At 52.1% G+C, this 25589-nt stretch overlaps 1 protein-coding gene across 6 annotated transcripts in view; it reads left to right on the forward strand.

Moving 5' to 3' along the window:
* DIP2C (disco interacting protein 2 homolog C) overlaps nucleotides 1–25589 on the forward strand; it is a 416214-nt gene that overhangs the window by 318731 nt on the left and 71894 nt on the right. For all 6 annotated transcript variants that reach the window (XM_047848086.1, XM_047848087.1, XM_047848088.1 and 3 more), the window contains 9 exons: nucleotides 6937–7076; nucleotides 8502–8638; nucleotides 10256–10464; nucleotides 11321–11435; nucleotides 11921–12122; nucleotides 17621–17730; nucleotides 18965–19045; nucleotides 24646–24769; nucleotides 25214–25335. In XM_047848086.1, the coding sequence (XP_047704042.1) occupies nucleotides 6937–7076; nucleotides 8502–8638; nucleotides 10256–10464; nucleotides 11321–11435; nucleotides 11921–12122; nucleotides 17621–17730; nucleotides 18965–19045; nucleotides 24646–24769; nucleotides 25214–25335 (1240 nt within the window). The remainder of the gene's footprint in view (nucleotides 1–6936; nucleotides 7077–8501; nucleotides 8639–10255; nucleotides 10465–11320; nucleotides 11436–11920; nucleotides 12123–17620; nucleotides 17731–18964; nucleotides 19046–24645; nucleotides 24770–25213; nucleotides 25336–25589) is intronic.

Here is a 25589-nt window from a genome sequence, read left to right on the forward strand (position 1 = left end):
GCAGTAATTAAAACAGCAATTCCAGAGGATAACAAAGTTGCCCCTTTGCCACCAGAATCATTTTGCATGTTGAAATGTCCCCCTGGAATTTAGAGAGCTGGGAGGGGCCCATGTGGCAGGATGTCTGTTGGAGGCCAGAATCGGACAGTTTTGCTGGGGATACCCCAACCAGTGACCCAGAATAAAAATAGTTAACAAGCCTGTGAATTGAAGTGGGGTTTTCAAGAATGGCTTTGCCCCATAAAAAAAAAGTCAGACATGAAGATCTATAATCTTGTTTTTATAACACAAGATAAATTACATTATCAGAAATTTTAATCTGAAAGTTTTAAATTCAGACAAAACTGTAGAACTTGTCTAAGTGTAAAATAGTTTGAAGATGAGAATCACCATATCTAAGTGGAAATATGGACTAATCAGGTAGCATTGAAGAGCCCAGTGACTCGAGTTACCTTGTGTGAGTTGTCCTGACCACCCACGTGCAGGAGCGAACTGTGTTCTGTTTTGTGTTTGGTTGGACCGTGTGCTTGGTGTGGTGGAGGGTTAGCTTGCAGAGAGCAGGTGCCGCTCGGGGCGCAGCCCCACCCTTGATGTACATGCTGACACTTCCCTGCTGTGCACCCTTATCGCCTGCCCTGAGATGCGCAGAAGTTGCCAGGGCAAATGAAAACAAAGTTTGCACACTGCTTGTATGGTATGGTCCCTTTTCCGGCTGAAAAGAATTATCTCTAAAGTGAGTAGGTAAAATAATGGAGGAGAAAACATTCCCTTTTTATATTGCATAGCTCTTGAAGCAGGCTTTTTGTTGTTGTTGTTGTTTTTTAATCAGTGTGCAGGGCGCCTGGGTGGCTCAGTTGGTTAAGCGTCCTACTTTGGCTCGGGTCATTATCTCATTGTTCCTGGGTTCAAGCCCCGTGTCTGGCTCTGGGCAGACAACTCAGAACCTGGAGCTGCTTCAGATTCTGTGTCTCTCCCTCTCTCTGCCCCTCCCCCACTCCTCTGTCTTTTTCTCTCAAAAATTAATAAACATTTAAAAATTTTTTAAAAATAAGTGTGCATTGCTCTCGTCAGAGAAAGGGGAGAAAATCACACTAAAATAACTTAGAAATTAAAGGTGTGATGTTTCAATCTTGTAACTTCCCCTGTCAAAAATCATGAATTTTAAGGGCACCCGGGTGACTTAGTTGGTTGAGTGTCCAACTCTTAATTTTGCTCAGGTCATTATCTCACAGTTCATGGGATCAAGCCCCACATTGGGCTCTGCACTGAGCACAGAGCCTGCTTGAGATTCTCTCTCTCCCTCACTCTCTCTCAAAAAAAGAAACAACAAGAATTTTACTTCAGTGTGGGTGGTTTTGAAAGTCTCCATCTCAACATTGAGGAAGGGTGCACGTATTCATGGATTTGACTGGATCTCTCCTGAAATTTGCAGGAGTGTTCCTAAAAATTTTGTTTCTGTTACAAGCGCACAGTGTCTGCTGCTCCACTCTCTTCAAAGGGCGTTTTTTGCCTGGTGCTGTTCAGTTATCGGGGGCCAGCTGCCACGGTAAATGAGGTTATGTTCAGCTGTAGAGAGACTTCAGTCAAGGAAGACAGCACCAGACAAGCGGGGCAGGGTACCTCTCCTGGAAAGAACGTTCTCCATCCAGAAAGGAGCACCTTGCTGGCCACAGGCACAAGGGCTCCCCTCCCTCACACAGACTGATGGCCCTGCGGCTCCAAATATGTATTTCCTAGGGAGGTATGTTACAGGAGCCACTCTCATGCCCGTGTGTGGACCCCACGTGTGCACTTACACCTCCTTATGCTCTGTGTCCAGTGAGCCTGGCCCAGCACCCCCCCCCCCCCCCCCCGTGCATTTCAGAGTCTGTTGACCCCGGGTCACCATTCTGGCTTGTTTGTGCTTTGCTTTGCCTCTTGCCAACTTTGTCACTCGGCATAGGGCCTCCTTCAGTCCTTGGAGTCCACATCTGTGAAGGGGCGTGACCACTGGCCTGTGTCACAGGACGGTGTGAACATCTGTGCATGTAGAGTGCTGAAGGTCTGCATGGTGCCCATAAGAATTCAGGGCTCAGGCTAATGTTAGTGTCATTACGATAGTGTCACATGTACTTGGGCGTGTGCGTCCCATGACAACATGCCCTTTGGAAATGTTGTAGTCAACCCTGACATTGGCAAAGGAAAGGGCTGTTTCCTGAGACTTGACCCCTTTGCTCTCTGGATGTTCCTGAGTCAACCGTTCCTGGAGTTGGAGGTTGCCTCCATCTGATGGAAGCAGGGAAGGACCTTTGTTGTCGCACCTGCAGGAGGCTGCAGTGAGAGACGGTGGCGCTAAACCCTTAGCGATGTAGTGGCCACTTCCCCGTTACATCCTGAGAATGGAAATTGTCCCAAATGCTTGTGGCTTACGTGACTGCATTTATTTCGTGTGGGTACAGATTTGAGCGTGGCCAGTGATAGCAAACTGTGGACGTGTTAGTTGAAACTTATAGCTACCTCTTCAGGTGTCACACAGCGTGATTACCTGAGCGTTATCTAACATCTCGCGAAGGCAGAACTGGCATGGCCAGGGAACAGGTGCACACGCTATCCCGTTGAAGCCATTGGCCGTCAGGAACACTCCTCCTGAGGCCAAGGCCAGTGCTCACCTTCCTTCTTCCGTCTCTTCACTTAGGTCTTTGTGCCATTTGGCCGTGGTCGCAGGGCTGGCCGCTCACAGCTGCCTTCCTTCTGTATCTCTGTGCGCAGAGACCCCCTCGGCAGTCCTGGGAACTGCAAGAATTGCTCTTCCACGCAGTCAGCCCTCTGTGTCATCTGGGCATTGAACCTGGGGGGACTAACGGGTCAAGCTCTCTCAGCCGTTGTTCGTCGTACTGTGTTTGATTGTGAAACCACATCTTTTTGAAATCTCTGGGAATTCTTATCGGTATCATTTTTTCACTTCCTCATCTAGTTTAGTCTACTTGGACTTTTTGTTTCCTAGGAAGGTGTTAATGGAGAGAAAGATAAGCTGACTTTGTTAATAATCACTCAAATGCAAACCAAAGTAACAGAGGAACAGCGTTTCACCATCAAAGCGGGAACACTTTTAGGGTTGTGTGGGCACGGGTGTGCGGAAGTGGCTGCTGGGAGGCCGCCTTCCCCGTGGCCACGAGCGCAGGTTTGAGGCCAGTCTGTGCTCGATGCCAGGGTCTGCCCCACAGCTGTGCCCCAGATGCCACTGCCTCACACACTCTGCTTCTTGCCTGTAAATGGGGACGACAGACATGCGTGTCTCAGAGCTGCTGTAAGATACTTCACGTGCACAACATGCTTCCGGTGGCCTCCTGCATAAAACAGTACCCTGTGCACGTCTGGTAGATTGGAAAACAGTACTTAGAGTGGACGTGCAAGATGACAGTCTTTTGGGAAGTTATATAGGCTTTATTAAAATTTTAAACGTATATACTTTCTGATTCTTCAGTTCTTTTTCTAGATACGTGTTTTATAGTCATATTTGTAATTGTATAGAAATGAAATGAAGTGACTACATGTCATTATTACTGAACACCACCACCAATTAAGACCGGTCGGGTCATTGGCATGTGCGGTATACATAGTGTTTATATCACACACACGCACACAGGAAAATCCACAAGATCCATTTGGTGGAAAAGCAAGTTGCAAGAGAACATGCTTATTGTGGTTTTGCTTTTTTAAAATACAGGTGTATTGGGGCGCCTGGGTGGCGCAGTCGGTTAAGCGTCCGACTTCAGCCAGGTCACGATCTCGCGGTCCGTGAGTTCGAGCCCCGTGTCGGGCTCTGGGCTGATGGCTCAGAGCCTGGAGCCTGTTTCCGATTCTGTGTCTCCCTCTCTCTCTGCCCTTCCCCCGTTCATGCTCTGTCTCTCTCTGTCCCAAAAATAAATAAACGTTGAAAAAAAAAAATTAAAATACAGGTGTATTTACACATGCACCTATTTTATGTAAATACAGATTAAAGGAACTGGTGGATCGTCTGTTGTGGCTGCCGGTGAGGCAGGGCTGGGATGGGGTCAGGCAGGTGCTTTTGCCTTTGCTGTGACTTTTTGTGCAGTGTCCCACTCATCCACATGAAGGATTTGCCCCTGTGTTACTCGTGTCATTTGTCCTAAAGTTCCCTCAAAAGAAAAGTGTGCCGTGAACTAAGAAGTGCTCAGTCTTTGAGGCCAGAGGCAGGAAAGGGAGATGGGAAGCTGTCCCTAACTGGGGCTGTGGGTCTGTATCCCACCAAGCCCCACAGGGATGCAGATGATGAACTGAACGTGCCCAAGCCCGCAGTTGTGGTCTGTAAAGCGGAGGACAGTGGCGCCGTGTGGGTGTACCTGCCGAGTGAGTCTCTGTGTGCAGAGGGCTCGGGACAGTTGGGCACACCCAGGTGCCAGCTGAGCAGAGCTGTGTCATCGGGAGGCAGGGCTGTTGGCTGAGCATGTCTGAGATTTCTCTGACGAGCAAGGGACTCTATTAAATATAAACATATAGCTGTAGATCAAAGTAAAACCTGAGTGGTGTCATTGGTTCACATTTGAAGTGCATGTACCCAAGTTTCCATAGTTTCGTTTTGCACCTACAGTTGAAGGTTTCCTGTAGCAAACACGGTTCATAATTGGGCTCCAGGGAGTCTTGTTTCTAGGAAAGCAGGTCTCGTGCCTAAGACCCCAGAACTTGCATCCTTGAATATTAAGAGAGCCTTTCCCTCTTGGCACACGGGCGCGGCCCATCCCGGTCCCCCGGTACCCCTTGCTTGGGCTGAGTCATGGCCACTCCAGCCTTTTGCTATCCTGTGGTCGTTCCAGCCAAATACGTGTACCTTTAAATCCCGTTCCTTGGTGCGTTTGTCTCCTGGGGCTGTCGTAAGTGCCTCCGCCCCTCCCGGGTGGTGTGACACAAGGGGAACCTGCTGCCTCAGAGTTCTGGGGGCCAGAAGCCCGGGGTCAAGGTGTCTGAGGGCCGGGTGCTCCCAGGGGCTCTCACGGCCCATCTGCTCCAGGCCCTCCCGCTGCTGCTGGCACCCCTGTCCTTGCTGTACGGCTGCCATTGTCACATGACGCCTGTGTCTCCTCTTGTAAGGGCACCGATCATTGCATTTGGGGCCCGTCCCGATTCCAGGATGATCTCATCTTAACTAATGACGTCCGCAAAGATCCTCTTTCATGTTGATACGGTGACAGTCAAGGTACCGGGACCAGGACTGGTCACAGCTTTGGGGACACAACTCAGTCCACAACAGGCACTGAGCATTCGGATTTAAGGCTCTCGCCTTGTGTTTTGGCCAAGGACAATAGTGGGGTCAGGGATTCGTAGCAGCAGAGGGTTGCTGCCGGGCTCCTCTCTCTCACCCTGCGGAACAATATAGATTCCAGTGTTTGGGGCTCATTTCCGGGTAGTTCTGGGTGGACCTTATCACGGGGCAGACTTTTCTTCTGTATCTGGTTAGCGCTACCCTTTTGGATGCTTCACAGACAGAACCATTTCAATTTCCAGACTCTCTTATGCTTCCTTTTTATTATTTATTTTTATTTTTTTTATTTGAGATATAATTGACCTATAATATATGCTTCTTTTTATAATACCTAGTTCCTTGATTCAAATGAGATATTTTGCACATTGTTTTTTTGAGAGAGAGTGCAAGTGGGGGAGGGCCAGAGGGGGAGCGAGAGAGAATCACAAGCAGGCTCTGTGCTCAGTGCAGAGCCTGACGTGGGGCTTGATCCCATGAACTGTGAGATCATGACCTGAGCTGAAATAGTCAGGTGCTCAACTGACTGAGCCACCCAGGCACCCCTCCTTTTGCACATTTTAACCTTTATGTTTCTCTGCTTGTATTTCTAGGTTCGTTATAAATCTTGATATTTTCTTGAAACATTATCAAGATTTATCAGTTTTAAAGCTAAACAGCAAACTTCTGTTTATTTTCTAACTTTTAGATCCTAAAAGGATGCTACCCATGTGTATACAGAGAATTAGAAAAAGAAGTGTGGTATTTCCCTAAAGTGTGCCTCACTTAGCCCACATGGAAGATTCTTTAGTTACAGGGACAAAATCCATGTTCTTGGAAATATTTTATTTATTCAGTGATTAGTCAACAGACCTTTATTACTGCACACTTCTCCAGGGGTAAGGCTATGCAGTGAACAGAAGGGAACCCTTGGGGAGCAGAGACTCTGATGCAGGAGGCCTGGTGTGGGTAGTCAGGTGGCCCTACTGTGCCGTCTTGGGGGGTAATGAGTACTTGCGTATTTGAGCTGCCAGGGGGATGTCTGCTCCAAGAACATTCCAGATGGAGGCAGAGACAAGTGTGAAAGCCCCCAGAAGGGGTGGGCTGGGTGCTGGATACAGGGCCTGGGGCTGGCGTGCAGTGAGCTGGAATGGGGGGGGCCATGGAGAAGACGGGCTGAAGATGGAGTGAAAGCATTCCACCACATGCCTTCTGCGAAGAAAGACTTCCCCAAGCTTGTCATGCAGAATGGCATGGCCTGTCATTTCAGATTCCTGCACCATGAGCTTCTGTCTGCCTAGTGCACGTCTCAACTTGAGCCCAGGCCACCCCACCTCCCTTGTTTCTGCTCCGTGCCATCATCTGTGTTCTTGGAGACATTGTGGTCCCTTGTTAGCCACTTTCAAAACTGGAAAATCAGACCTGCGGAGAGAGGGGGAGGGAAGGAATCAGTCGATGGCTGATACGTGTAAGGGAGGGGCATTCCAGAGACGGAGTTAATGATGTTGACGTCTCACAAACACACAACCAGCACCCCTTGGCACGCTAAGAACACAGGACAGTGTGGCATTCAGATCTGCTTCGGGGATCCTTGGGACCCCAGATGTGTCTGGCTGCCTCTGGTGTGCGTGCACTTGAATGCCTCTCTCGTGATGGTGGCTTGTTTGCTCCTATGTGTTCAGACAAAACTGCTCTTTCAGGCCCACAGATGACAGCAACCAGCCCCCGGGCCGGGGTGTCCTCTCCATGCATGGGCTTACCTACGGGGTCATCCGGGTGGACTCCGAAGAAAAGCTGTCTGTGCTCACCGTGCAGGATGTCGGCCTCGTGATGCCTGGCGGTGAGTGTGGATGCTGGGCTGCACACGTTGGGGGCGGGGGTCGAGTCAGGAGCCCCAGACGTGTCCAGCGGGCTGCTTCCCACCGGGACCACCTTGCCCCTCTGGCGCGAGGTCAGACGGAGCACTTAAATCCGGGCTTGTCACTGCTGCGTCTCCTGATGAAAGAACGTTCAGGAAGCTTCACGGGGCATCTCTGCCACCTCCCATGCTGGGATCCCGGGGCCCTTTCCCCTAGCGGGCGCCGTGGGCCATGCCTTGCCCCTGCAGCCCATGGGGGGCTTCTCTCCCTGCAAGGGTCAAGTTCCCGCCGGCCACCCACCTTTTGGACAAAGCTGGGCACCGAGGCTGGTGGCAGATGGTATAAAAATCCAGGGACGGGGCTCCAGACGATGAGCAATGCTTGGTTCTAGCAGAAGAGCCCGTTTTTAAAAGTCAGGGAACCGTTCCCACAAATGCGCACACGAGGCCGTCAGGGCGCTGCACACGCTGCCTCCTGATGTGCCGGCCGGGGCTCCCGGATGACTGGAGGGGGAGCGCGGGGCTTGCAGGGAACAGAGGGGCCGTGTGTGTGTGTGGGGGGGGCCCTGGGCTCCTCCCAGGTGTCTCCTGGTCCAGATGGGAGAAGTCCATCCCCTCAGTACGATTTGCACATTAAAGTTCAAGCCGTCAGCCTCTTGCACCATAGCTGTGTAAGTGGACGTTTTCCTGGAACATGAAAGCTCATGACTCACTTCAGGGAAGACCAGGACGGCCTGGCCTCCCTTTTACCTTCACACTCCTGTTCCAAATGCGGTTTCCGCTCACTCTGCTCTCCCTGTGTTCAGTCATTTCTTCCGTCCCCCTGCCCCGCCCCTGTCTCCCTCTCTGCCCCCTCCCGTCCCTCTCTGTCCCCTTGTCTCTGTCCCTCCCCACCCTGTCCCTCTGTCTCTGTCTCCTTGTTCCTCTGTCTCTCTCTCTCTCCCTCCCTCCCTCCCTCCCTCCCTCCCTGTCTCTCTCTGTCCCTCCCCACCCTGTCCCTCTGTCTCTGTCTCCTTGTCCCTCTCTCTCTCTCTCCCTCCCTCCCTCCCTGTCTCTCTCTGTCCCTCCCCACCCTGTCCCTCTGTCTCTGTCTCCTTGTCTCTCTCTCTCTCTCTCTCTCTCCCTCCCTCCCTCCCTCCCTGTCTCTCTCTGTCCCTCCCCACCCTGTCCCTCTGTCTCTGTCTCCTTGTTCCTCTGTCTCTCTCTCTCTCTCTCTCCTTCCCTCCCTCCCTGTCTCTCTCTGTCCCTCCCCACCTTGTCCCTCTGTCTCTGTCTCCTTGTTCCTCTGTCTCTCTCCCTCCCTCCCTGTCTCTCTCTGTCCCTCCCCACCCTGTCCCTCTCTGTGTCTCCCTCTCCCTCCCTCCCTCCCCTCTCTAATATTACCTGTGTGTCCTGTTTTGCTTCTAGCCATCATGTGTTCAGTGAAGCCGGACGGCATTCCTCAGCTGTGTAGAACGGATGAAATCGGGGAGCTCTGCGTGTGCGCCATTGCCACGGGCACGTCCTATTACGGCCTCTCGGGCATGACCAAGAACACCTTCGAGGTAGGGTCATGGAGCTGAGCCCCAATGCCAGGTGCACAGACATGAAAGATAAGGTGGTAGTTTCTCAGCCAAAAATACTCTTGGAACTAAGATGGTTGCACTTCTTGCTGCCTTTTTTTAAAAATAATTTTCAAAGAATTTAGCTTATCAGCTTTTTTTCCACCTCATGGTCAGTGTTGAAAAAGGGCAAGAACAGTTTCTTTAAAAAGGGCTTTTTGGGGGGCACCTGACTCAGTCGGTTAAGCATTGACTTTGGCTCGGGTCGTGATCTCGCTGTCTGTGAATTCCAGCCCCACGTGGGGCTCTGTGCCGACAGCTCGGAGCCTGGAGCCTGCTTCGGATTCTGTGTCTCCCTCTCTCTCTGCCTCTCCCCTGCTCATGCTCACGCGTGCTCTCTCTCTCCCCCTCAAAAATAAACATTGAAAAAAAGTCCTTTTTTATGTCGTGCTGTTCTTACATTAGCCTCTTAAGTGCTGCAGCTGAGGGGCTGAGCACACCTGTCACAGACCCGCCCCTCCCTTGTAGCCCGGCCCTCCCACTGAAGCCAGACTTGGCCAGGTGCGAGCAAATGCACACGTGAAGTAACCGTCTCCACGGCATGAGCGGGTGTGTATGCACACACGTGTGGCATATGCTGTGTGTGTGTGTTAGGTGTCCACACGTACTTGTGTCTTGTTTGCACGCGTGGGTGGCTTGCTGTTAGTGCACTCAGTGCGTACGGACACGCACACTGGCCTTGTGGGCGGTTAAGTGGTAAACTCTGTGCCGCACCTCAGTTTCCCAGAATTGCTATCATTTGACCACGTGATACTTAACCCTACGAGGAGCACACTTTTGAATAAATTGTGCACGAGAAGATGTGGGTTGCTGGGGCGCCTGGGTGGCTCAGTTGGTTGAGCATCTCTGACTTCAGCTCGGGTCATGATCTCATCATCCGTGAGTTCAAGCCCTGCGTGGGGCTCTGTGCTGACGGCTCAGAACCTGGAACCTGCTTCAGATTCTGTGTCTCCCTCTCTCTGTGTTCCTCCTCTGCTCACGCTCTGTCTCTGTCTCTCTCTCTCAAAAATAAATAAACATTTAAGAAAAGAAGAAGAAAATGTGGGTTGCTTAGGGGTTCGTTTCTTAGAGTGTGATGCAATGACGTGCTTTGTTGAATGTGGCTTCCGGGTTCTAAAATGTCCCTGAAGCCCAGCTAGCCGGAGTCTGTAGAAAACCCCTCTCCTTTTTCCTGTGACTTACCTGCAGGGTCTGAGGAAACAGGTGCAGGCTTAGAACACTGATTTGCCCCATTTGTATTTTCCCTTTTTGGTGTAGTCCTCATAAGGAAACATTAATGAATAGGGATCATCTTACAACTTACGCACATTTTTCGTTTTCCATTCATCACTTTTACACTGTGGATTTAAAGCAGAATAATTAATTAGCGTTTATTAGACTGTCATCATGATCTCGGTATCCATTCTTAGGTGTGGATGCTGTGGAAGGAAACTGGTGGACAGCCTTGCGTGTGGACCGTGGGGGATGAGCATTGGGGGGTAGGGGGGGCTTCTCCAATGGGCTCCAGGGAGGAGGGTGGCGGTGGGCGCCCCTGGGCACTCAGCACTCGTGTGTCTACAGGTGTTCCCCGTGACGAGCTCGGGGGCCCCTGTCAGCGAGTACCCCTTCGTAAGGACAGGCCTGCTGGGCTTCGTCGGCCCCGGGGGGCTCGTCTTCGTGGTGGGCAAGATGGACGGGCTCATGGTGGTCAGCGGGCGCAGACACAACGCGGACGACATCGTCGCCACAGCGCTGGCCGTGGAGCCCATGAAATTCGTCTACAGAGGAAGGTGGGTGTGCGTGTGCCCTCTGGGAATTCAGCCCTGGGTTGTCTGCAGACGACACTGGTTATATAAAATTGCACAAATTCCTTAGTTGTGGGAGTGAGTGACCTCTGACGTTCTGTCTAGTTCTGAATGCCCCATTTTATAGAAATTTCCTGAGCTCCATACATAATTTTTGTCACTTCTCCTCTGAGTCAAATAAAAATATCTGTTTGAAAGACTTGTGTTTTAAAGAAATACACAAAGGGAACAGCCAAAAATTCATGTTGGAGCAGATCATCTCCAAAGACCCCAAGGTAATAGTCGAGCAACAGTTGTGTGGGAGAATGGAGTCCTGTGGCCTCTTCTCCCTGATGATCTGGGCACAGTAAATACTAATTCACGGTGGCGGCTCCCCGGGTTTTGGCTCACGTGAAGGAAGTCATGAACTCCTGTAGAGCCTTACTGCCGCCCGGCACGCCAGTGAGAGTGGAAGTGACAGACACGTGGATGTAGCATTGCCCCGTTTAACTCACTGAGCCAGGGCAGCCTCTGTGTGATAGGGGGGCCTCTGGGGGTCCGAGTCACGTGGTGCTGTGCTTCCCGAGAGAGAGGCAGAAACTCGTTCATCCCAGAGTTTCCCTTGATGTGGAGACTCACTTCACAGGTGCAACCCAAGATGTGGGTTGTGCGCGGTTCTGACGTCCACAGCCCAGCACCTTCCGTCTGCCCTGAGAAGTGGGGCCTGTCCCCTCACAGGTTTGCTGGAGCAGAGGCCGGCGCTGTGCTCTCCTGGGCTCTGCCATCAGTAGCGGAATGAACAGTGCTTTGGGCGGCATCTACAGCACGTGCTCACCGCACCTGCTCCTTTCTGTCCTCGCAGGATAGCTGTGTTCTCCGTAACTGTCCTGCACGACGAGAGGATAGTGATTGTGGCCGAGCAGAGGCCAGACTCCACGGAGGAGGACAGCTTCCAGTGGATGAGCAGGGTGCTGCAGGTATAGCTCTGCTCCCGCCCCGGGGCCCCTCAGCTGCTTCCACGCCGGCTTCCCTTAAGCCCCACCAACGGTGCTCTCGTGCTCCCCGACCGTTGCCCCATTGGATCAGAAATTGCATTGACCGGGAAATGTGTATTTCGTTCTTGGAAAATAACTAAACAGACCAAGATTAGGGGTCACGGGTCTGCAGAACTGGCTCCCGCCATTCACTTGGGGATGTCACAAGTAATAGTTTTTGTTCTGATCTCCAGAGTGTATTTTTTTCCTCAAAATTTCCCTTCTTAGTGCATGTGGTATTCCACAAATCCCACATAAAATTAGCCAGTTTGGCTGGATTTGGAGAGACACCCCTTCTCTTGGCATCTTCACCCCACTCGGATGGCGTGTGCTTGCTCATGTTACAGACGGGACTTTGCACCGTCTGAACGTTTGCTTCGTGTCTGTGGCACCTGTTCTAACCCACTTCCTCCCTCATGACTTTCCAGGCAATTGACAGCATACATCAAGTTGGGGTTTATTGCCTGGCCTTGGTTCCAGCAAACACCCTCCCCAAAACCCCACTCGGTGGGATCCACTTGTCAGAAACGAAGCAGCTCTTCCTGGAGGGCTCACTCCACCCCTGCAACGTCCTGATGTGTCCCCATACCTGTGTCACAAACTTGCCTAAACCTCGACAGAAGCAGCCAGGTATGTCCCATGGCCTGGAGAGTTGTGTGGAATCCGGGTGGCTCTCTGGAACCAGGTGCTGTTGGTGCCCTGTGGACCAGGCCCCATGCCTGTAGGTGGTTCTTAACCCCACTCCTGTCCTGGTCTCCACACTCCCAGGGCATAAACCTGCCCCACTGGATGGTGGATGAGGGGCTCTCCTGGGACAGCATGGTTGGCTGGGAGCCCGGCACCTGGGGGCATGTTGGGAAGGAGTCCTATGTAGATCCCAGTGGAGTAGTTGACCCTCGGTCTGGCTGGGTGGCATTTTACCAGGCATGGAAGCTCTCAGTCATGGTTTCCTTCAGATGAGAATAATGCTTCCTTACCTGTCTCGTGGGTTATTTAGGTGTCAAAGCCTAATAAATGTGGGAAACTCTTGAAGCCTGTGCAGAAGTCTAGAAATTCATTTGTGACGTTGTAAGAGTGAATGTGTGTCTAGCGCTTGGGGGTTTGGGGAACATGTACTTACCCTTTATCTGACTTCGATGCCCAGCAACTAATCAGTTATGTTCTTTCATGCTGCATAGTCATCAGTGAGAGAAAATTTATCTCCAGACCGTGGGAGGTGAGGGCCCAGGTTTTCTGCTGGTGCAGTGACAGGAGGTCCCAGGGCGTCCAAGCAGGGAGGGGCCGGCGGTGGGGTCACACACTCGGGCTGTGCTGGCCCCGTGGCCACTGTTTCAGCATGTTGTACTGATTAACGCGTCTCTTCTCATGGAGGCTTGCGTGGTAGGCACTCTTCTGTCCCTGTTTCACAAATGAGGAGAATGGGTCACAGAGAGGCAGGGGGTTGATGGGGCCAGAGTGTGACAGAGGCGGGGGGTTGATGGGGCCAGAGTGTGACAGAGGCAGACCCAGACCCGTTGACTGTTTGTTCCACCCAGTACAGCGTGGCTGCAGGGCAGAGCTGACGACGAGTCAGCCAGACACCGTTGGGTCACCTCTGGGCATGGCCCACCTCGTGGTAAATGTAGGGACTGAGGCCGATGCCCCGTAAGTGAGATCGGATGAGAGGGTGGGTGGGTGGTCCTCAGTAGGGTGAGGGGAGGACGCGGATGCTGCAGGAAGAAAGGGTTGCCCCACGCATACGGACAGACTTGAGTCCAGGCCTCGAGCCTGTGTCCCTTGTCCTTACCCCCTGCACGATGCACGTGTGTTCGTGAGGACGTACACGTTGTAGCCTTGCGGTTCTCTCCTCTGCGTGGGTTCTCTTGGAAAGTATGGAGTCATTGTCTGCTTTCTGGGCACCTTGGCCTTGCAGTTATCTCTGCTTTTTGGTTTTCTTCGGATTTCTGTGCTGTTTGTTGTTTTCTCACATTCTAGGTGCTAGATCCCCTGATACCTCCCTTCGTTTCTTTTTCCTCTCGGTCCTTGGCTTATACAACTGCAATAGCAAAACATAAAGTTACCACTGACGAAGCATCCATTTCTTTACATTTCGCGGGCACACTGGCTGCAAGCGACGAGCCCCCCAGAACACAAAGCATTGCCTTTCTGTGGGGCGGCAAAGCAAAACGATGAGAAATCACCTCTTTATCTCCTATCGTCTCAGGGCATAAACGGCCGTGGGAAGGTCGGAGCAGTGGCTCCGTGTGGGTGTGTTGGTGTCTGTGAACGGAATCGATCATGGTGGCAGGCTCCTTAGTGTGTCCTTGCACACATTCGGCAGTGACTGACTTCTCCCTGTCTCCTGCCCGCCTCCGTTCACCCTCAGACACCTCCACTGGGGGCCTGGCCACCAGTGGTCCCGGGTGCAGAGAAGCTCACGACAGAATTCAGGACAGGTACTCATGGTGGGGTCATTTGCAAAGGCCTGATGTGCTTCCAGAACTATGGGGCTCAGTGCACCTGTCGGATGTCAAGGCAAAACCTGACTGAATGAAAAGGCCAAGGTGCTTTGCTCGAGGGCAGTGTCGGGGCACCTGAGGACAGCCTTCTTCCTCTGGGAAGAAAGGATGAGCTGGGAGGTTGGGGCTGTTTAGATACCACGGCTGCAGCATGGTGGATGAAGCTCTATGTGACTGATTATTGTAAGGGAATAATCTTTTTTATTTTTTAATGTTTGTTTACTTATTTGTTTTTGAGAGAGTGAGAGCGCGCAGGGCAGGGGCAGAGAGAGAGGGGGAAATAGAGAATGCCAAGTAGGCTCTGCACTGTCAGCACAGAGCCTGACACAGTGCTCAATCCCGTGACTTTGGGATCATGACCTGAGCCGAAATCAAGAGTCGGACGCTTAACTGACAGAGGCACCCGGGTGCCCCTGAATAAAAGCTGTTTTTAACAAATATTAATGACAGCATGAGGTGCTGGTTCACTTCCCTACCTCGGCTAATGACCTATAACGTACCTCAGACAGGTGACATTTCCCTGAAGCCTCAGTTTCCGTAAATGTAATGAGGGGATTGGATGTGGTGAGTTTTAAGTCTCCTTTGGAATAGACACAGGCTGTGAACAAGTACTTGTTGTGGCCAAAGTATTTAGTGAGGCCATTTTTCCATGAGGGTGTTGCTAGATGCTATGCTTGAAACAAAGCTCCTAAAACTTAGTTTGTGGATGATCTAGTTGCCTCTTTTAGCAGATGAATTCATATTTACTGAGCTAACAACGTGTGTATGAGAGTATCTTAACGGAGCACAAAATGTTAAAAGCCCTTTTGGGGCGCCTGGGTGGCTCTGTCGGTTAAGCGGCTGACTTCGGCTCAGGTCATGATCTCTCGGTCCGTGAGTTCGAGCCCTGCGTCGGGCTCTGTGCTGACAGCGCAGAGCCTGGAGCCTGTTTCAGATTCTGTGTCTCTCTCTGTCTGACTCTCCCCTGCTCATGCTCTGTCTCTCCCTGTCTCAAAAATAAATAAAACGTTAAAAAAAATTTAAAAAAAAAGCCCTTTAACCCATTAGTTGGGGTACCAACAGTATTTAACAACCTGAAATACAGCTCCCAGTGTTAACAGTCCCTGGGACACAGTGTATCTGAGCATCCAGAGGGCAGCAGGGGGAGCAGCCGCAGACAGCACTGCACCTGCTGGGGAGAAGGGGAGGAGTGCGGTCGGGCTGGCGGGTTCTGCACCCAGAGGACACAATATGTGCTGTGTTCCCTGCGTGACACAGTCGGGTAGTAATAGGAAGAGGACAACTCTGAGATAAAACTCCCGACCTGCCCACTTCTGCATCCGTAAGTGGGAGGGGAGGGAGAGAACGCAAGTGTGAACTTCAGTACCTATTTTTGGGTCCATCTCAACCTTATATTTTCTTTTTTTTAAATGTTTTACTTTGTTTTACAGAGAAAGTGTAGGAGCAGGGGAAGGAGGGAGGGAGAGAGAGAGAGAATGAATGAATCCCAAGCAGGCTTCACACTCGGCGCAGAGCCTGATATGGGGCTCGAACCCATGACCCTGGGATCATGATCTGAGCTGGAATTAAGAGTCAGACGCTCAGCTGACTGAGCCACCCAGGCGCTCTTCAACCTTATGTTTTCAAATCCTGAGGCGGTGAAGTCTGTGAGGGTGTCTTGCACCACACCCACCTCATTTGGCAAGGGGGGGAGACCCTTGGTTCTTGGGAGGGGGACAGATTTTGCAAATAAATGCCACAGGAAAGCACCTGTCTCCCAGCACCATTTGGAAAAAAGTAATTCTTAAGTCTACCTCGGGGGAGCAATATGTGAGGTCTGAGCTTCACATCCAGTAGAGACCAGCCCTGGGGAAGGGGGGACAAGCTGCCAGCACCTCAGAACAGTGCTTCTCCCACCCTAGTTTGAATTCTTAAAAAATTACGGAGAAGACTTCAAGCCAGTTGAGGCCAGATGGGCTTCTCAGAAGAGCCTTCCTGCCCACCCCCGGGACCAAGGAGAACGTCAGGATGCTTTACCCACAGACGCCAAGTCAGGAAGCGGAGGGCCAGTCGGCTGGGCTCCGGGTTGAGCCCGTGCAGCAGCCACATTCGCTTCCCCGTATGCCACGCTGCCTTGTCTTTTCATCTTGTTAAATGTGGAAAGACCGCTCCTCTGTTGCAGTGTCTTTATTACCAGCTGAGAAAAATGCAGGCAGTCCCAGTCTGCCACACCTGACCATTCAGACCTGCTGTAGCGGAGCATAGAAGGTGTATTCTGTGATCCCACAGAAACAGCGTCACGGCGCCTACAAATTGCCTACGATGAAGCCAGTGAGCAGGGGCCCAGAGATCTGTGTCATGGGCCATTTTCCCGATTTCAGTCCTGCTGGAAGTGCCTGCCTTCTCCCAACACGTTGAATGTTTTACGGCAGCCCAACTCTGGATGGGCACGTGTCTGCAGAGAAGAATGTCACCTGCAGGCGTCAGCCCGTGCCCTGCCCATCTTCCCAGGGTGCCTGGGGGTCATCATCCCGGCAGCTGCTGGCCTCTACCCCCGAACCTGAACCTAAGGCTTTCTTACCTGCTGACACACGGCTCTCCGTGTGCAATAACAGAAGGCAACATGTGCCGTGACTCAGAAGCTTGTAAGGTGGCCTTTGGCAAAGGTGAAACAAGAATTTGATTCAGTAGTGACCTTCAACTTGTATTTTATTAAACCACGGACTAAACGCACGTGGCTGACGTCTTTGTTATTTCCACTCCCTTCTTTAAGCCCCCTGCCTGACTCTTTGCCGCCATTTGTGTCACACACACTCACAGCTGACCCTTCCCTGGTAAATGTGCATACGTGTGTGTGATCAAAACAAAGTGAATGATTGTGTTTTGAGAAACCCGGGGGGTGCCCAGGATTTCCTGCAGCTAGACATTGTGAAAGAGTTTCTGCAGTTTTTTAGGAAACTTGTTTCTTTCATTGAAACAGAAGAGAAAGCTGTCAGACTAGATTGCATCTGGTTTTTTTCTTGTGAAATGTTTCATAAGCAGTAAAAGGAATGCTGGTAATTGAGTCTGTAATGGTGGTGTAAGAGGAACTTTGGCTCGACAGCAGCCTCTGGGCTTGGTCTCCCGTAGCTCTGCGGGGCCGGTGAGAGCCCAGAGCTGTTCCGTCAGTGAGATAGGTGACTGTGCCCGTGCGGCATTACCCCCTGCATTATAAAGGTATTTATAAAAAATGTGGAATAGTTTATGTCGGGGGTCGCTCAGTGACAAGCAGGGACACTGGGGGACACCACACAGGTGATCCCAGAGTCCCGACTGCTTAGCAGCGAGACGCGTCACGGTTTACTGCCTTATCTTCAGCATTATTTCTCACAATCATCCAAGTGGACAGATCGCAGCATCCCACCAACTGGCATTAGAGTAACAGCAGCGGGTTTGGGAGACGCCACCGGGATCTGGTGAAAACGTTGTTTTACCCTGTAATCGAGACTCGCTCGTGTCTGCCATCATTCTCATTGTTGGGACGCACTGGAAGCCCTGTTCTGATAAGATTTTCTCAGAGCTCGGCCTTTCAGAGGGTTTCCCCGGAGCCAGCTCTTTGCCGAGGTGCGCGGTCATGTTTTAAGTTGACTTGTTTCCTCACATTCTTTCCAGAAATTGGCCCTGCCTCTGTGATGGTGGGGAACCTGGTGTCTGGGAAGAGGATTGCGCAGGCCAGCGGCAGAGACCTGGGCCAGATAGAGGACAACGATCAGGCCCGCAAGGTGAGAAGCGGACGGGGTTCCTGTCCGAGCCCTGTGCCGGCACACTGCTCCAGACGACACTGACGGCCAGCTCAGCGCCCGCCCCTGAACTTGGGCGTCCTGCCCTCTCGGTCCTGCACGCACGTCCGTACGGTGTCACCACAAAGATGTGTGCAGTGGGGGTGCCGTGTTGCCGGACACTGCAGAGGGTCAAGGGGGTGGGAGGAGACACGGGCGCACGAGCTGAGGCCTGAGGCCCGCTCTGTCCTGGCATCCTGGGGTGCTCGTTCCTGATGAGCCTGCCAGCCCTGGAGTGACACCCAGACAGTCTCGTGGCAAAAGGCTTCGGCCCTTTAACTGCTGGAATTCAAGAGCACAGAAGTGCGAAACCTGGGTTGGCAAACTGGCGTCCTTAACGTGACCTCAGGGGCTAGAGGAGAAATCCGGGGCCACACCCAGCATACATGTCACATTTTGTCACGTGTACTGCGGTCCCCATTATCACCATGCAGACTTGAGGACTCTGATGATTCACCAAAAGGTGACCCCTGTCTGTATGAGCTACCAGGAAACATGACAAAGTCAACCGTTTAAAATATTGTCAGTTTGGTAACAAATAGAAATACGTTTATTTAAAGCACTTGGTTACCATGTTCAGACCTCAGAGTACATTTCTACTAAAAAAGTGAATTAAGGGATCTACCCAGGTGTTTCCTGTGATTAGACCTGAGGTGGGGCTGACCTTCCCTCTCCACACTGACTCAGTAGGGTACACGTGATCCGTGTGATTTGCAGTGCTGTTGGGAGACCTCAGGGAATGACCATTTGGAAACAACACGTGTGAGGGAGCCTAGTTCAAAAGCAGCATAGGTCTGATCTTGCCATCACAGCCCCCAGAAATCACCGTCTTCTGGGAGGCCAGAAGGGATTTTCTGTGCTGGCTGCCCCTTGCATTCCGGGAACGCGCCTCCCAGCCTTCGGCAGGTTATGGGGAGACGTCTCTGACCAGGCGCGGCGCCGGCCCCTGTGACTTGCGAATCCCAGCCAGACATGGGAATCCAGGTCACGCAGGAAAAACCCTGTAAGTGCCGGATTCTTCTTCTGATTGTGACAGGGAGGCCCTCCTTCCTCCTTGGAAAAGCGATGCTTTAAGTCACCTGAAAGCACCGAAGCTAGCCTGATCTAGAGGTGTGAGTTTAAATCTGAACGCAGGGTGCCGGGATGGCCTGGGCCTAACGGCTGTGCTTTGTTCCAGTTCCTGTTTCTGTCGGAGGTCCTGCAGTGGAGGGCGCAGACCACCCCCGACCACGTCCTGTACACGCTGCTCAACTGTAGGGTGAGGCACGCTGAACTCAAATTTCCCGGTCGCTGTCCTGTGGCTTTGTCTTCTTCCCGCCGTAACCCTTTGACTTCAGTCCTATGTGATGTCCTTCATGTTACTTATCTGTGGCTATTCTGACTGAGATCTTTATGGATCGTTTCAGCACTATCTTTTTTTGCATTATTTCCCCCCCAAAATACAGGGAATGGGTCAGATCTGTGGCACGTTTTTGTCTCTTATTAGTGAACTACTCTCCTGTAAGTAAGAAGTTGTGCTTTCATTATAGACTTCAGTCCTTGGGAACGAAAGTCTTTTCTATTTTCCAAGTGTGATTAAGGTTTGTGTTGACATCTCACCTTGGAAAAGCAAGCTCTTCCGGTATTGTTTCATAGGAGGACTTAAGAATAAGAGCTTAGAGGGGCGCCTGGGTGGCGCAGTCGGTTAAGCGTCCGACTTCAGCCAGGTCACGATCTCGCGGTCCGTGGGTTCGAGCCCCGCGTCAGGCTCTGGGCTGATGGCTCAGAGCCTGGAGCCTGTTTCCGATTCTGTGTCTCCCTCTCTCTCTGCCCCTCCCCCATTCATGCTCTGTCTCTCTCTGTCCCAAAAATAAATAAAAAATGAAAAAAAAAATTTATAAAAAAGAATAAGAGCTTAGATATACTAGCAGGTAGTATTAACAGTAAAATTAGATGCGAAAGCCTTCGTATACTTAATTTTTATTTTTCTGCTGTGGAAATAAAGTCTGAGAAATAGAAATAGGTCTCTTGACAAGTATGGGTATATACAGTTGTCAGAAATTATGGCTATTCAGAGTTGCAAAATACCAAAATGTTGATGTGCAGAGGTACCTCTTGCCATTTAAAGTAATAGATCAGAGGCCAGTGAAAGGCAATGCCAATCACGTAACTGGGTTTCTCATTTGGATACCCAGTCATCAGGCCAGCGTCCGTGCGATGTGGCTCCTGGAAATGACCACGGAGGCTCTGATGACCTTGAGTTGCCATGTGGGCTGAGGTGACCCGGTGGGTCATTTATTCTTGTGTCTGTTCAAGACCGTCCCCCAGGAAGAGTCTTAGGAAGCGCTGCTGCTTCCCTGACCTCTGTCAGGGCCCAGTGGACCCCATTCCCTGGATCGACTCCTCTGCACTCCCAGGTGTGCTGCAGTAGGAGGCATAGTGCCTGGGCTCCCGAGGGTCTGTTCAGTTACCCAAGGCCCCGAAACATGTCCACCTCTTTTCTCCTCTCTTTCCTCCATTGGCTCCTCCCCCCTCAGCTTTCCTGACAGTGTTGCCCAGCGGACAGTCTTCGGCTCTGTGCTGCCGTCCTGATTTCTCCTTAATCTTTTGTGCTGACTTTCTCCACCCTCTACACATAGCATTCATTTGTCCTGGGGACTGTTCCTCCTCCGTGGTCTCTCAGTGGCCCTCCAGAGTGATGACTGTCACCTGTCCTGGGAAGGACCTCTCGGGTCCCTTCAGCTACAGTTTCCCCAGCTGCTGCGGCGGTGCCGACACGCCGGGTGTGGTGTGTCCTCCGTAAGCGCTAAGCTGCGCCAAAGTAAGGGACAGGTCCACGTCACCTTTTCGACCCTCCCCAGTGTGGCCCCCATGGTCTCTCCCGTTCGCAGTGGGGGTGGAATCTGCCTGGACCCCTTGGAGGCACAAATAGGCAGCCTAAGGAGGAGGAGACCACCCTGCAACGCACACGCAGACTCAGAGATGATCCGGGCGTGTTCACAGATGACCCACCCCCGCAGGGGAGGAAGACAGAGCTGTTCTAACCCCATAGAATGACAGGAGTGGCAGCATGGGGGGCAGAGCCCTCAGATGGTGGACTGGGGTGACACCGGGACACTGGACTCCTCGCCAGCTGATCTGGTCTGGGTGATGGCGCTCCCATCCCTGACCCCACGGTCGTGGTCATCTGCTGTAGCTAGACCCTGGATCGTTTGGGAAAATGAGTCACTCGAGAAAGGGCTTTGTTAGAAACAGAAAAGTGGACAGGGTGGGGAGGAGATCAGAGCCATGGGTGAATCCACTTTGGGTCAGCACAGAGAGGTGGCTCACTGGTGGCTTTCCTTTGGACGTGGCTCTGGACGTGCAGGCAGCTGCCTCCTGAGCCAGTCTAAGGGTCGGACCTGCCCCCCCACCCCCGGCCCCACGTAGAACTTACAACAAATGCTCAGCCGTGGCAGAAGGTCGTAATCGCCATGTTTATGGTGGTGGTTTGTAATTTCCACGTCAGTCGCCCTTCCTATCCCACGGAAGTATAGTGCAAGCCTCACACGCCGTTTCACGTTTTCCAAAAGCGGTATTTTAAAAAGATGGAAACCGGCGAGGTTAAATGCTGATGATGTCTAACTTCACTCCGTGTATCCACACCATTGTCTTCCCAGCATGTGGCTCACCACGTTTTCAGGCTCGCCTCCATCCTGCGTGGCACATTCTGTGGATTGTGAATTTGGCGACTTGACACGGCTCGTAGAAGCCGGTGAACCATTTGGCACCTGCGAGAGCAGCTCTCTTGTTGCAAACAGTGTCCGCTCGTATGCTCTTCACCACGGCCAGAGCTGTCGATAGAGCACAAGCTGTTATGTCGGATTTATAGTGGGACATGGGGACATAATTCATTGCAAATCACGGGAAACTTGCATTTTGGAGCTTGTTTCCGTACAAAAGACCACCTGTTACTCCTTTTAACAAACATCAGCCAACTCTTTGTAACTTTGTGTTTGTTTGTTTGTTTGCTTATAACAGTTCCTTCAACTTTTCAAATATAAATCACATTTGGCTTTTTCTTAATTCCTTAGTATTTTTTTCATTTGTTATTTAACCTAATACAAAACTTTAAAGTGGTGCCAAAATTCACAGTCCCTAACACTGAAATCTGCTGACTTTAGAACAGGGGTTGGATTCTGTCATGATTGCACCCAAAGCTTATTTTTGGAAAAGTCAGCCCTGATTTCTCCAGTGAGGTGGTTTCACTAGAACTTTCTTTCTCTGGAAACGTCACCCTTTCCTGTGGATGGGGATGGGGTAGCCAGGCAGCCGTTGACCAGGGCTACTGGGCTGCCACTTCTTGGACTGCTCGCCCGTGACTGTTCCTGTTCTGCAGAGCCGGCACCGGGGCCATTTCCCCAGAGGTGGGGGTTGTGCTGAAGCTCCCACAGGGAATCTGGGGCTGGGTGTGGCCTGTGCCCTTGTGGGCTCGTGAGAGGTGGGGTATGGACATGTTCAACCCTGCATGTGGGGGAGGGGGGGTTGAGAGAGGCTCTGGACTGCCTGGGAACCAGCGCTCCTGGCCCCAGCGTGGCACCTTCTGGGGGCTTGAGGACAGTGTGGATCTCCAGGCTCCCTATCGCTGACTCTGGAACTGGACGCCCCCCGCCCATGGTTACCACCTGTGGCGGGGGCTTGTCTGTTCACCGCCGTAAACCCAAAGAACCGCAGACGGTGGTGTGAAAGCTGTTTCAGAGATCAGTAGGGCTGAAGGACAGCATGCCAATTAAATTTCACCTTTTTCAAGCATGTCAGTGGGAATTTTCACAGACTAGGGCCAAAACATCTTTTCAGATATGCTTAGGCTAATGGTTCTGAGCCACTGATACCTGGCAATCTCTTAGGTTTTGTCTCGTGATGGAAAAGTTGATCATTGATAGGGGATTGGCATCGGATCTCCGAAACTCAGGAGGTCAGCTCCAGAATCTGAACAGCCCAGAGCGGGAATATTTGCTACTTAAGACAAGCAGACCATACCGGCGGCCAGAGGGTGGGGACAGAAAGGAGGGCCGAGCTCAGTGGTAACGTACAGATGAGCCCTCTGTGCTGGCCCTGCCCACCGTGGCACACCGCCACCCACCGCCATCGTGGCTGTGCCTTTCTGACGGCCAGGAAGGTAGTGCTGGCTGTCCTCCCGGACAGCTGGTGCGTGAGCGTCTCGGCCGGCAGGATGGGCTCCCCCCACCGCCAGTCTGGGGATCAAGGTGGTCCTGGGCCTCCCCATCAGCTGTACCATCTCGCTTTGAAATGCTCAAAGGACACTTGGCTCAGTGAGTGTGTTCATTTCAGTTCCTTTGGACAGGTGTGGTCTCCAGGAGTGGGTGCTTGGGAGCGCCTCGTTTTGGGGGCACCGGGCTCTCACGATTGGGCCGCATCTTGCACCTCAGCCTCCCGGGTCTGTCTGGTTACCCAGCTTTGCCACGTTCCGCCGTGGCTCTCTCACCTTACGCGTGTCTCCATTTTCTCATTTTTTAACCTTCCTCGGAAGGAAGACAAGGAAAATGTGGATGACAGGGCTCGATTCAGAGAATCGTCACTGACCTGTCCCCACAGAAACCAGTCCCAGCCGGTGGGAAAGGGCAGGAGCCCTTGCAGTCCCAAGCGCTGCTTGTGGGTCAGGTCATGAAGGGGAATGAGTTGCTTCCCGGACCTCCACACAACAACCAGTTACCTGTGGATGATTTTGGCAAGCATCAAGCACCGGTGTTTGTAATCCTGATCATAAAAGGTGGTCCCACACACCCCACCCAGAGCAGGTGTTTCCCACAAACAGGCCATTTTGACAGGAAGTCTAACGTGTTTTCCCAGCACCTCCAGTCGCTAGGCCACCACTGCCTGTTTTTAAGGGACCCCAAGGGCCTGGTCACTTGTGTCCACGCAGTGTGACCCCCTTCTACGCTAGCACCGCTCACTGCCCTTCCCTTTGGACTCTTCTCTCCACACATGACCTTTGGGTCCAGGACGCCTACCGCACCCGCAGGGTCCCCGAAAATCACCCGTGTCTTGCTGTTCCTCCTGCCGCTGCTGGCTCGCTCTATCTGTGGGAGCAAACGGTGTCGTCGCAAATTCCGTGGCGTGGAGTCTTCCTGGCCCGAGACACAGAGGGCGGCCTGCCCTTCACCCTGTCAATTGCTTTAATACAGGGTTTCATCATGAAGAGCAGGGTTTAGGTTTTATTTATTTTCCTTAACTGTTTACTTTGAAACAATTGGAGATTAGTAAGAAGTTGCAACAACAGTGCTTTTAAGGTATTTTTTAATCCAAATGTGTTTTCCACTTGTTTCTATGTGTGTGATGTTCTACATAAAATGAATTTGATGAGTTCGTTTTTCACTTTACTGGTTTTTTGGTTTGTTGCTTTGTTCATTTGTTTTTTTGACCTCGACTTTTAACGTGGTGTTTCTTAAAAACGTGTTCAAGTTGTTTTATTTTTCCTGCTGGGTCACCACTGACTCTTCCTGCCCTCGGCAATTATACCAAAGTCCCAGAATTACCAGGTTGACTTTTTTTTTTTTTTTTTTGGTACGTTTAGCTGTTCTTTAAGTCAAATAATTATTCTTGAAAACATCTCTTGTTGACACAAGTACATCTAGATGTCTCTTTGGTGCTGCCCTTCTTGGCCAGGGGGAAGGAGAGGGAAGGGACCACTGATAGGGGTCTTTGGGGGATGACCAAAGCATGCCAAAACCGACTGTGGATGGCCGCACAGTTCTGGGGACACACTAGTGCCCGTTGAAGTGTGCATTTGAAATAAGGTGCCTGGCTCGTACCTGCGGTACATCTCAGTAAAGCTGTTACGTTAAAAAAGTCCCACCTGCTCATTCTTGCGACCCTCAGGGTGCCATAGCAAGCTCGCTGACGTGTGTGCAGCTGCATAAGCGCGCCGAGAAGATCGCCGTGATGCTACTGGAGAGAGGGCACCTGCAGGACGGGGACCACGTGGCTCTCGTCTACCCACCAGGTGAGAAGGCAGTTCCCCAGCCGCATGCGGGCCACCTTGTCGCCCACGCCCTAGCTGACAGCCGGCATCGTGCTCTGTGTGGCTCCCTAGGTCTAGTTGCGGCCTCTTGTAGGGCGGTGCTGCATGCCGGGTGCCTCCTGAGGTCATACGCGGGGTGAAAGTTCGCAAAGACATCTGTGTCCAAATTTGTTTTGTTCGATGTCTGAGGTAGTTCATTTAAGCAACAATAATTAAATCCTTCAGTAAACTGGTGACGATAGAGGTGAGTAATTCCTTAGAGAAATGACAGAAATCAGCCACCTGGGCCGCTTGGGCATCTCGTGCCAAAAGGACAGGCGGCGGGAATTGACAGCACAGACAAGAGTCCGTTCCCGTCGCAGCCCCAGGCTGGCACGTCTGCACCGGGGACTGCCACCTGAGCACTTACGCATTCCTTCTGTCTAGGAATAGACCTGATTGCAGCTTTTTACGGCTGCCTGTATGCGGGCTGCGTGCCCATAACCGTCCGCCCCCCGCACCCGCAGAACATCGCCACCACGCTGCCCACCGTGAAGATGATCGTGGAGGTAACCACACCTGGAAGCACTGGGGCTCCCCCGACTCCCCGCCCCACTGGGGTTCTCCTCCTCCTCCCCCGCCCACTCCCTGGGCTCTCCTCCTTCCCCCTGGGGTTCTCCTCCCCCCCCACCCCGGGGCTCTCCTGCTCGTCCTCCTCCTGCTCCCCCCGGGGTTCTCCTCCCAGGGTTCTAGTTCTCCCCCTCCCCCCCCGGGTCCTCTCCCCTCCTCCCCCAGGGCCCTTCCTCCCACCTGTGCCCTGGTC

This window comes from Prionailurus viverrinus, unplaced genomic scaffold (assembly GCF_022837055.1).
Source record: "Prionailurus viverrinus isolate Anna unplaced genomic scaffold, UM_Priviv_1.0 scaffold_51, whole genome shotgun sequence".
Classification (NCBI taxonomy): Eukaryota; Metazoa; Chordata; class Mammalia; order Carnivora; family Felidae; genus Prionailurus; species Prionailurus viverrinus.